This window comes from Salvia splendens, chromosome 21 (assembly GCF_004379255.2).
Source record: "Salvia splendens isolate huo1 chromosome 21, SspV2, whole genome shotgun sequence".
Classification (NCBI taxonomy): Eukaryota; Viridiplantae; Streptophyta; class Magnoliopsida; order Lamiales; family Lamiaceae; genus Salvia; species Salvia splendens.
In genome coordinates, this window is record NC_056052.1 from 20,830,436 (window position 1) to 20,842,496 (window position 12,061).

At 39.6% G+C, this 12,061-nt stretch overlaps 1 protein-coding gene and 1 pseudogene across 1 annotated transcript; both read left to right on the forward strand.

Annotated features, from left to right (window-relative positions):
- The first annotated feature begins 2,934 nt into the window (after positions 1-2,934).
- Positions 2,935-9,087, forward strand: LOC121784368 (annotated as a pseudogene).
- Positions 9,088-9,207: 120 nt separating this feature from the next.
- LOC121784369 (rhamnogalacturonate lyase B-like) lies at positions 9,208-10,900 on the forward strand. The gene is made up of 6 exons (XM_042182517.1): positions 9,208-9,378; positions 9,621-9,821; positions 9,910-10,208; positions 10,283-10,399; positions 10,469-10,592; positions 10,664-10,900. The coding sequence occupies exons 1-6, from the start codon at positions 9,208-9,210 to the stop codon at positions 10,898-10,900; spliced, it is 1,149 nt and encodes a 382-aa protein (XP_042038451.1).
- Positions 10,901-12,061: the final 1,161 nt, after the last annotated feature.

The window sequence follows — 12,061 nt, forward strand, 5'->3', positions numbered from 1 at the left end:
TTGAATGTAAGTTAAAAATATACCATGGCCAAAAATACCACCCCCCACTCGAGCGGTGCATTGCCTACCCAGCAATGCACACTGCCATGGCTCCGGTGCCAATCCCCTTCCCCTGGTACCCCATCCAGCCGACCTAGACATGCCCACGGTTTCCAGTTCCGGCGGTTAACCGCCGAACCAGAACCGCGACGATTTTTTCGAACCGGAACCGTCGTATTTGGAACCGCAGTCCGGTTCCGGTTCCGGTTAACCGGCGGTTTCACGGTTCCGGCGAGGCATCTGATGCGTCAGGCGGTGGAAGCTTTTTTAGGCTGTTTTTTGGCCGTAACCGGCGGTTAACCGCCGGTTCCCGCGGTTAACCGTGAAACCGGCTGTTTTCCGGTTCCAGTGCGGAACACGAGCCTGATACGTTGCAGGTCGTCAGACGGTTTTTGTTGACCAAACCGCCGGTTTTGGGGTAAAACCGGCAGTTCCGGCGGTTTTACACCCAAACCGTCGGTTTCGTCGGAATTTCAATTTTGTTTTAATTCTGATTTTGAATTCAAATTAATCCATTTTCCCCCTATTTTTATCTATAAATACTCCCTTCTATCCTCACTTACATTCACCCCATTCTTGTGTTAACAGGAGTTTCTCTCTTCTATCTCCCAATTCTCTCTCTTTGTCTCACATTTCTCATTTGTGCTATTGTGCTTACATTTGAATTATTCAAGTGCTACTCTTATATTACGCATTGTTATACTTATACATTTATATTACATTGTTGTATATGTATTGTAAATTGTAATGTATCGTTGTCCGTTACAACTCAAATTCAATAAAATTGATATGATTTTCACCTTATTCGTCTTATTTCAATTTAAATTATCCATTGTCTTGTTCCAATTTAGTGTATAAGTCCAAATTTTAAATTACATAGCAAAAAAAAAATAAAAAAAAACCGCCGGTTTTCGAACCGGAACCGTGAAAACCGTCCGAAATCCGACGGTTCGGAACCGGAACCGTGAAATAGCCTCACGGTTCGGTTCCGGTTCCGCCTTTCTAAAAACCGGAACCGGCGGTTCCGAACCGGAACCGCCGGTTTACGAACCGTGGGCATCTCTAAGCCAACCCCCTTCCTTACTGGTGCTACACTCCCTCCCTTCGGTTACCGATGGCCTCAACCCGTTTTTTTTTTTTTGGTTTCAATTTTGGCTTGATACAATATTGAACAATTTCAATGGTTTAATGGGGGTAGACGTTACACCATTTATAGTTCGTTTGAAACATATGCATTTTCTGGTTTATTTTTAGAAAGGTACTTCATAAGTAGTAAATAGTGAGTAATTTTTTTTGAAGGACAACAATGAGTAGGTTTGGAAATTGGAAGTCCAAACTTATTTAGAAATTAGAATTGTGATGGGCGTGGGATTAATAAGAGTAATATGTTAATCATTAATTACATAAAGAACCCTTAGAACAGCTAGCTTAATCCAGCCAAAATCTTGTTAAAGATTCCTAAGACGTGAACACACGTAAGAATAAATAACTATAGAAAAAGTAATACCTACCATTATTTATAACAAGTAGCAGAATTACAGCTTAAACCATGCATTGTTCAACCAATCATATAATTAACAGTAATAATATAATCTTGATTTTTCATCATAATCTCCTGAAAAGTCAACCGCTCTCCATTATCAAGAGAATTAAGCTTGTTGATACTCCTGTGTTCCTCTGATGTGTTTTTGAGAGATGAGAGAATGATAAAAAAAGATTTTATTTCTTCATTCTTAGTTCTGATCATATACTTCTACATTTGTTATGTTGCGTAGGCACTGGTTTTGTACGTCATCAAATGCCATAATGTTTCAGTCGGTGTAAGCTGATAGAGAGGTGACGAGACTATGGAGAAGGGTCCACGGCCATCGATTCAACGCTGGCTTCTTATAATGTTGTGCTGCTTCTTCCTTCTTACCAAGATTCATGCACAAAGGTTTTTTTTTATTTTTTATTTGTCTGTTTCATCGTTTCAGAATTGTCATGCAGAAAGAAACAATATGGAATTCATCCATATTGCTCTCTTTGAAATATTAATTTACCTAAATATTATATATACTGAATGGAAAATAAATTTTATTCTCCGTTTGTTGCCTCTTAATATATGAATTATTCGCAGGTCACCTCCACCCGTCAAACTCCACGTAACGGAAGAGCATGTAAGTCTATCAATATATTTCTTGGGTATGAGAAGTAAGAATAGTTTTACTGTGTTACACACTTTTATATTGATAGAAAAAAAATAATATGAATATATTTGGATTGAGTGATCATTGAACTGGTAAGGATTAAAGGTATTTATAGATGCCTCTAAATGTAACTATGTAAGTATAGATAAAACATGAAAAAAATGAAGATACATGACTCTTCATTGCAAAGTACATATCAACATCGTGAGATTATGAAGAAAACATGAAAATACCAGATATATAATGTTGAATAACAAGACTCTAGTACCACGATTTAAGTAGGAATAGTGCTGCGGCACATATACATTTGAATTGATTTGATTAATCAAATGTAAGGATGAAAAATGTATTTATAAATTCATCTAAACATAAATATAGTCAATACATGAATTAAATATAAATAATTTATACTCTTTCCGTCCGCCATTTATAGTCTCATTTTGACTCAGCACGAGTTTTAAGCAATTGTTGACTTTGTGGAGAAAAACAGGAAAATGAGTTAGTAAAATATGGATCCCACTTTTTTATAGTATTTATTTTATAATATAATGTAAGTGTAATGAGTTAATGAAATGTGGATCCACCTACCTAAAATGGAAAAATACAAATGATCGCCATCCAAAAATGGCAAAGGAGACTTTAAATTGCAGACAATGGGTGTACAACTGTATATGACTCTTCATTGAGTACATCAAGGGATACATGCATGAATGTTAGACTTACTTAATTTCAAATTACTTCTCAACAATAAATATTGAAATTGAAAATTTGCATCACCAATGATAATGCAAAACCCAAAAATACATATTGATCTTTAAATTTTGTTTCAGGTGGAGATAGAAAACGGCATTGTTAAAATCACGTTGTCTAATCCGACCGGCATGATCACAAGCCTCGGGTACAAAAACATCACCAATGTTCTTGAATATCGCCTTGTAGAAGGAAGAGGGTGAGTATAAGTCCTTCAAAAGTTTGGAATACATCCACAATATTTTTTTTAATTTTGAATAATTGAATAACAGGTACTATGATATTATGTGGGGTAAGCCAGATCGCAATGAAAGTTATTTTGACAGGTAAGTTAAAGGGTTTAACAAGGTTTTATTTGTATAATTAGTAAAAACTAAGTTGTCGATGATGATTGTGCAGGCTCGACTGCCAAAGCCTTAGAATTATAGTAGAAACCGATGATCAAGTTGAAGGACATGGCATCACTTAATTGATGGAGAAGTGCCTCTCAATATTGATAAGAGGTGTTCCATATGATTTCCATGTATGCATAGATTATATTAGTAGTACAATATAATGTTTTTTTAGCATGAATTAATTATGTCAACCAATATAATAATTATATACATGTATCAAATATTTCAAGGTACATTGTCCTGCGTGGATCATCAGGTTTATACTCATGCAAATTTAGTGCATATGGAAGGATGGCCCGATCTAAACATATATGAAGCAAGAATCGCCTTCAAGCTTCACCAAGACATGTAAGACCTAATTCGTAGTACTTGACTATAATTGACATTCACAATAAAAGATAAGTATACCAATGGAATTTACCGCGGGAAGCTATACGAATATGTCGGTAACATCAGTTACCGACATATAACACACACCGTTGAAATAATCGTAGGTAAATGAGCGTTAGTGACTGTTACTACGAATTACCAACGCCGAACTATGTCGATTAACTATCATCATAAAATTGTCATCTGGCATACCGAAACTTTTAGTAAGAAAAATATATAGTTTTTACTCATACTAAATTTTTGGAACAGTATATACTATGACAGTTTAAGTGGGTATTCCGTACCTGTGACATCCCTAACTCAAATTATTATATAAAAAAATGAAATGAAACAAAAACATATAATTAGTTTGCCAATTAAATTAGCTTAATTATATAATGTATGCACATTATTTTAGTAGATTAACTTATTATACAAAAGTCGGCATAATATTGTGTACATGCATAAAAATTTTATACAAGTATGCATGCGTATACACACACACTAGTATATTAGTATATATGTAACCATGACTCTTATAATCCACTTATATTTTTCTGAATAAAATATCAATGATGTTTTGGTGGGCTTGAGTTATACAAACTCTACGAATTATGAACGTCGGTGGCTAACGCATTTTTGACAACCTTTTTATCCTTATCAATTTGAGCCACGAAAAATTTATAGTATATAGAATGATGAGAGTCCAAGATATTTTAAAATATGTATCTGAAAAATGTTTTTTGTAACTATTTTAAATATATACGTCAAAGGAGTTGGGGTGGCAAACTCGGTAAATATATCGTTAATAATCCAATGCGTTTTTTTTTAATTGGGAATTTGGTTTTGGTAAACCGTTAGAAATGTATAATGATGGGGTATCTGTCAGTAATTTCCTTCATTTTTTAGTGTAACATTTTTGTATTTAGACTGATGATTTTGAGAGATTAGGTTTCATTACATGGTAATATCCGACGATAAGCAAAGGATAATGCCAACAAATATGGATTTGAAAACAGGCCAACATCTTAGTTACAAGGAAGCTGTTTGGTTAACAAATTCAAGCAATCCACGGCTGAGAGAAGAGGTAATTAAACTAGTTAAAGATTGAGAACATGGTTTGTTACAAAAGAAAAGTGTAGTGACATCCAAGATTTAGTGCATGCATACACAGGTGGATGATAAGTATCAGTACTCATGTGACAACAAGGATAACCGCGTGCAGGGATGGATTAGTTCAAAATCCAATCCGAAGATTGGGTTCTGGGTGATAACGCCTAGTGATGAGTTCCGAGCCGGTGGTCCTGTCAAACAAGATCTCACTTCGCACGCTTCCTCTACTTCCCTGGCTGTCAGTCAGTCAGCCTCCTTCATTGTTAATGCTACATACTGATACGAGACATTGCCATATCTTCTCATATCTTCCATATCTTTTATTTAGTTATCTTTTTGATTCATAGTATCTTTTCCATATCTTTGTTTTCTTATTCAATAAGTTAGGGTAGTAGTATTCTAGTATTATAAATAGGAGAGGATGTTATCATTTTAATCATTCAATGAATATATGATTTTGGACAAGTCCCTTGCATAATACGTTGAATCCTTAATCCCTACGCCACCTGCTGCCCGACGGAATCTCACCGCGCACAGCCGGGACATATATCTGATCTGCAGTCGTTGCCCGACGGGTTGGAACCTGCGCACAGCCACCCAGATTCGTCCTCCGCCGACCCTCACGGGCGCCGGATTTATCTCTTCATAGTTGTTCTCCGTTCTACCGAACGTTAGGGATTTAGGTCCTTATCAACTGGTGGTTTCATTGAGAGCTAACCATCCCACCATCTCGAACCGAAGTTACACCCCTGCCCGACGGGAACCATTCCGCGCACAACAACTGCTTTGGTTGTCGAGTCCCGCCTGTCCGCCGGACAACTCTATTTCTGCAACGCTCGACGGGGAGGATTCCCGTGTGCCGCATTGAAGTCAGACGATCATCATCCCCCACAACCACGCCTCAATCCATCAGCATGTCATACGCATACGCCAACCACCACCATATGTCACGCAGCTACACCGAAGTTGGGCGTCGTGCAAAATACCACCGGGATACGCCACCGCCTTACCAAATGGAGTCGGTCCAGATCTGCCACCCTACCTGTTGGGATCCTCCCGGTAACCGATCACTCCAGGATTTCGATCCCTACGACCCTCCCCCGACGCGACAACCCTCTTATTGGGAACCACCGCCTCACCGGGCATCGCAAGGATACTCGGAATATGATCAGCCACCGCCGCGTCCACCTAGTTGCTGGTGGGATCCGCCAAACATCGAACCAATTGACGCTGTCCTCCACTGCCCGTGCATCGTTCTACCTGCGGGGTACATCCATCCTGTTTGGAACCGGACAAGTCACATCCCTATCAGCCTGATAGAAACCCGTACATGAGCCGCCAGCCCCGGTGCCACCATCTGCCATCATACCAGCCACCACACAACACCAATATGGAGCGTTATGAACAATTGATCGACCTACTGGATGACGCTACCTCCAGGTTGGAATCACGTTTTGAAGAAATTGATCGACGTTTGACAAAATTGCAGGCTTCAAGAGCAGCATATAGACCACCGCCCAGGCGTCGTCCAACCTACTGGGATCCGCCATTCCGAATGCAAGGTCATCGTGTTGAAGAGATTCGCACTCCTCCGCTGCCGGAGCCACCGACACAGTACACGCCTTTACCGTTTCAACAACCGACGCTTGTGCACACCCGCACGCCTACTTGTTGGACACTCCCGACCAACTCCAATCACGGGGAAGTGCGACCCATGAACAGCCCTACGGTGTGCCCCCTTATGAACAGCCGTCGCCAACACCGCGACAATATTCTTGTTGGGACCCTTCAGGACAGCACACAACAGAAGCCGCTGATTCCCGACACGTCTTATTTTCTGTTGAGGTAGCTGTTTCTGGAGGAAAACGAACCACTTCGCCTGGTATTAGGCCATATTTGACGTCGTATGGGGAGACGGGTGTTAATAAGAAAGTGGATCACAAAAGACTGCCCATTACATGTTCGAAGATTGATCACGCAGATGACAATGACATTAGAGCAAAAACAAAGGAGCCAATAGATGAGGTGGGTAGAACTCTCTTCTTTGGGAAGACTCTTGGAGCTGAGCCCAAAGCAATCGGGTCGTTGGATTTAAACCTTGCACCCAGTGACCAATTAAACGAGTTGCCAGGCCTACCACGTGCGAGACTCAAGATAGAGGACGAGCCTTTCAATGAGGAGGAAAATTATGACCATTCTGCTGTCCTGCAGCAACCTTCGTTGCCTGCTGCTATCTCATGCTCAATGACAAGGATTGTGGTGAGAATTGGATTTGCCGTGGGAAGTGTATTGTTGGGAAAATTTTCCAAGCATTCACTTTATGTTGATAAAAGGAAATTTACGTGTGATTCGGTAGTTGATGACAATGGATCTGCATTGGCTCGAATACAGCGACCGTGCACATTTACATTTGATCCCGGGGGAGATAAATCGCCAAAGCTTATTCTTTCAACTCTTCGTTGCTTCGTGGTTCACACCTTGAGGACAAGGTGGATTTTAACCATGGGGGAGTTGATACGAGACATTGCCATATCTTCCCATATCTTCCATATCTTTTATTTAGTTATCTTTTTGATTCATAGTATATTTTCCATATCTTTGTTTTCTTATTCAATAAGTTAGGGTAGTAGTATTCTAGTATTATAAATAGGAGAGGATGTTATCATTTTAATCATTCAATGAATATATGATTTTGGCCAAGTCCCTTGCATAATACGTTGATTCCTTAATCCCTACGCCACCTGCTGCCCGACGGAATCTCACCGTGCACAACCGGGACGTATATCTGATCTGCAGTCGCTGCCCGACGGGTTGGAACCCGCACACAGCCACCCAGATTCTTCCTCCGCCGACCCTCACGGGCGCCGGATTTATCTCTTCATAGTTGTTCTCCGTTCTACTGAACGATAAGGACCTAAATCCCTAACGTTCGGTAGAACGGAGAACAACTATGAAGAGATAAATCCGGCGCCCGTGAGGGTCGGCGGAGGAAGAATCTGGGTGGCTGTGTGCGGGTTCCAACCCGTCGGGCAGCGACTGCAGATCAGATATACGTCCCGGTTGTGCACGGTGAGATTCCGTCGGGCAGCAGGTGGCGTAGGGATTAAGGAATCAACGTATTATGCAAGGGACTTGGCCAAAATCATATATTCATTGAATGATTAAAATGATAACATCCTCTCCTATTTATAATACTAGAATACTAATACCCTAACTTATTGAATAAGAAAACAAAGATATGGAAAAGATATTATGAATAAAAAAGATAACTAAATAAAAGATATGGAAGATATGAGAAGATATGACAATGTCTCGTATCACATACATAGTACTTTTTTGCACTAATTCATCATATTGATTTTTAATGACAGATATTCTTTAGTGTGCATTATGCTGGTGAGGATATTGGAGTGAGATTACGCGATGGAGAGCAGTGGAACAAGGTATTCGGCCCTGTTTTCATGTACCTCAACACGGACTCGGATTCCACATCAATTTGGGAAGATGCTAAGAGACAGGTCAATTTTCATCCACAAACATTACAAAGCAAAAACATACAGTTTTTTATTTGTTTCCTACGTAACTGGCTGCCCAAGAGACCAAGAATTGGCCTTACGATTTCCCACTTTCCCGAGATTTTCCACATTCCAACCAACGAGGCTCTGTCACAGGCCGATTATTTGTAAACGACAGGACAATTACACCAGCAATTTCAGCATATGTGGGATTGGCCCAACCTGGAGATGCTGGATCTTGGCAAACCAACTCTACGGTTAAGGGTATATATATACACGTTTGACTGAAATATATCATTTAGCTCTGCTAAAATTCAGTAATATCACAGGGCTATCAATTTTGGAGCCGAAGTGACAAAAGGGGCCACTTCAGCATCAAAGGTGTTAGAGAAGGCATTTACAATTTGTACGCGTGGGTAGCAGGAGTCATCGGAGACTATAAACACCATGGTGACATTATAGTCCGACCAGGTGATATCACATGTACTTACTTACTTTTGACAAGCTAAGAGACTTATCTAGCATGTATATTTTCTAATCATATCAGGAAGCCAAGTTGGGATGGGTAATATTATGTACACCCCTCCAAGAAATGGTCCGACTCTCTGGGAAATCGGAATCCCTGATCGAACTGCAGCTGAATTCTACGTTCCTGATCCAGCCCCTCATCTAGTAAACAGACTATATGTGAACCACACAAAAAAGTACGTCACTTGAGATTTTTATTTTAGAGTAATCAAACAAATATTGTGCTTATTTTGGAATATTTCACCAAATGTGTAGGTATAGGCAATATGGTTTCGGCATATGATAATATCGGACTATATGCAATGGGAGATGCCTATTGCCAATGACAGGAAAAGGGGTCGTACCCTTGATTTCAAGGAAGCTGTGGTATTGGAAAATCCTGGCAATCTAGCCCTCCAAGGTGAGGTGGATGACAAGTATCAATACTCGTGCAACACAAAGGATAACCGAGTACATGGATGGATTAGCTCGGAATCAAAGGTAGGATTTTGGGTGATAAGGCCTAGTGATGGATTAGCTCGGAATCAAAGGTAGGATTTTAGAGTAAGGAATGGAGAGGCATGGAATTAGGTGCTTGGACCTGTTTTTATCTACCTTAACTTGAGGATTAATAACACTAAACCAAACACACTTTGGGAAGATGCTAAAACACAGGTCGTCTTATTTTTCAATACAACCATAGAATTAGATTTACTTGAATCGACACTAGTTGACTTGATCAGATGCTGAAAGAAATCAAGAAATGGTCGTATGATTTCCCAGCTTCAACTGATTATGTTCACGCGGCTCAGCGTGGTACTATCACAGGCCGGTTGCTTGTACGCGACAACTACCTCAATCGAGGTAAAATCATCCCAGCTAAGTCTACATATGTTGGACTAGCTGCACCTGGATATGCTGGATCATGGAAACGTGAATCTAAGGTTACATACATACATACATACATACATACATACATACATACATACATTTATCATATACATACTGATCATAGATGTTATCACATGTCAGGGCTATCAATTCTGGACACGAACTGATGAAACTAGTTCGTTCACCATAACAAGCGTTCGAGCAGGCAAGTACAACTTGTATGCTTGGGTACCAACTGTACTCGGGGACTTCAAACATGAATTCAACATTGTAATCAAACAAGGAAGCAAAGTTGAACTTGGCGACATTGTGTACACTCCTCCAAGAAATGGGTCGACACTGTGGGAGATCGGAATTGCTGATCGTACCGCAGCTGAGTTCTACATTCCTGATCTAGACCCTACCCTAGTAAACAAACTATTCATCAACCACACTGACAAGTTAGCTCCTACTCACAAATATCTTAACTAAGGCGATCGTTAATAATTAATTTATGATTAACATTTGTTTCCAGATATAGACAATATGGCTTATGGGAGAGATACGCACACTTGTATCCTGATCAAGATCTCACTTACATTGTTGGAAAGAGCGACTATCGCAAACACTTGTTTTTCGCCCATGTAAACAGGTAGTTTACACTTTATTTATCTATAGTTTTGGGCAACTAAATAACCATTGGCCTTGGTCGAATTTGCAGAAAGGTAAAGAGAGGCTATAAACCAACCACATGGAAGATAATATTCGACACAACGAATTTGACGAGGGGAGCAAATTACACACTGAGGCTGGCATTAGCTTCTGCTCAATGTGCTAACATACAAGTAATTTACAAGAAATAATTAATGTAAGTCGATTATCATAGAAAGAATAATATTGATCTGTATATGTGTAGGTATGGATCAACGACGATCCAAATGGTAATCTCTCTCACTTTGAGACTGGAAGAATTGTGAAAGATAACGCGATAGCGAGACATGGGATTCATGGGCTATACTGGTTGTATAGTATAAAGGTAGACGGATTTAATCTTGTGCATGGAACAAATACCATTTATCTCAAGCAGTCACTACAGTTTGGCGCTTTCAACAGTGTTTTATATGATTACATTCGCCTGAAGCCCACCTACTAGAAATTAGAATATTCATTTAGTAGCTACTATCATAAAATAGAAAAAGATTCAGATTTAGATGGCATGTTTGTTCCCTTTGTATTCTTCGTATTGCTCTTATATGCACATGATCTCCCATCCTATTCACATTTTTTGGATGTTTCACTCATAAGTGACATATTTCTAAAAAAAATTGATTCACTATGCTACTTTATTTTCTATCCACTTAGCACACTATTGCATAGAATCGTGTGGAACAGTAAATGTGTCGTTTTGAGTCGAAATGGGAGTATTATATATTAATGAATTTGCTACCAATTATAAAATTAGTCAAACTCTTGTTGTGGAATATGACACATATGGAAAACGAGATATGGTCCAGCCACGAGCGGATCTACATGGTACTTTGTTGGGGCAAATGCCCCTACTCGGAACAGCCGTGCAGGTCGAGATGCCCGACGCAGGGGGACCAAGGGGTCGAGATCCCCAACTCAGAGCCCACATGGAACTCACAACCCAAACGAAAGACGAAGAGGCCTAGTTCTCATTAGTTAAAATTGTATTTCCTTCTATGTTATTTCTTTCTTTATTTTCAAAGTATTTGCATGATATTATATTAAGTTTTTTAAGTCAATATTCTCATAATTTCTTCTTGATCCTTTCCCGGGTCGTAAAGTTGAATTAAGCAGGGTCCGGATCCTATAAATAACAGGATCTATATAGGTCACAATATTGAGAAATAAAGAATGTCTTTCTTCTCACTCACGTCGCTAATCCTAGCACTCCAACTTAGGGCAAAACTTTCATCTTTGTTCTTAATTCTCCACGGTTTGTGCTCTCTTCCACGTTAGGGAGAACTAAAACCATAACATTCATCCCAACCATTTCCTTGCATTCTGTTGCGCGTTAAGCCACAAAGGTTGGGTTGCCAATGCCCAAAGTAGTACAGTAATATATGTGACTTAAGATACATGTATGATATCATTCCTGACCATTTTCCTAATGAGACTTTCCGGACAGCAGTTGGACTTTCATTCCATCATTGCTCTGTTTTAGCATATCTCGTAATTAAGTACAAATAATGAGCTGCTACTATTGTTGCTCCCCTCTTATATGCATTTCTTCATGTAGTTACCAACAACTTTTTTTCCTTCCAAGGAAATGTGCCAACCCACTGATTTC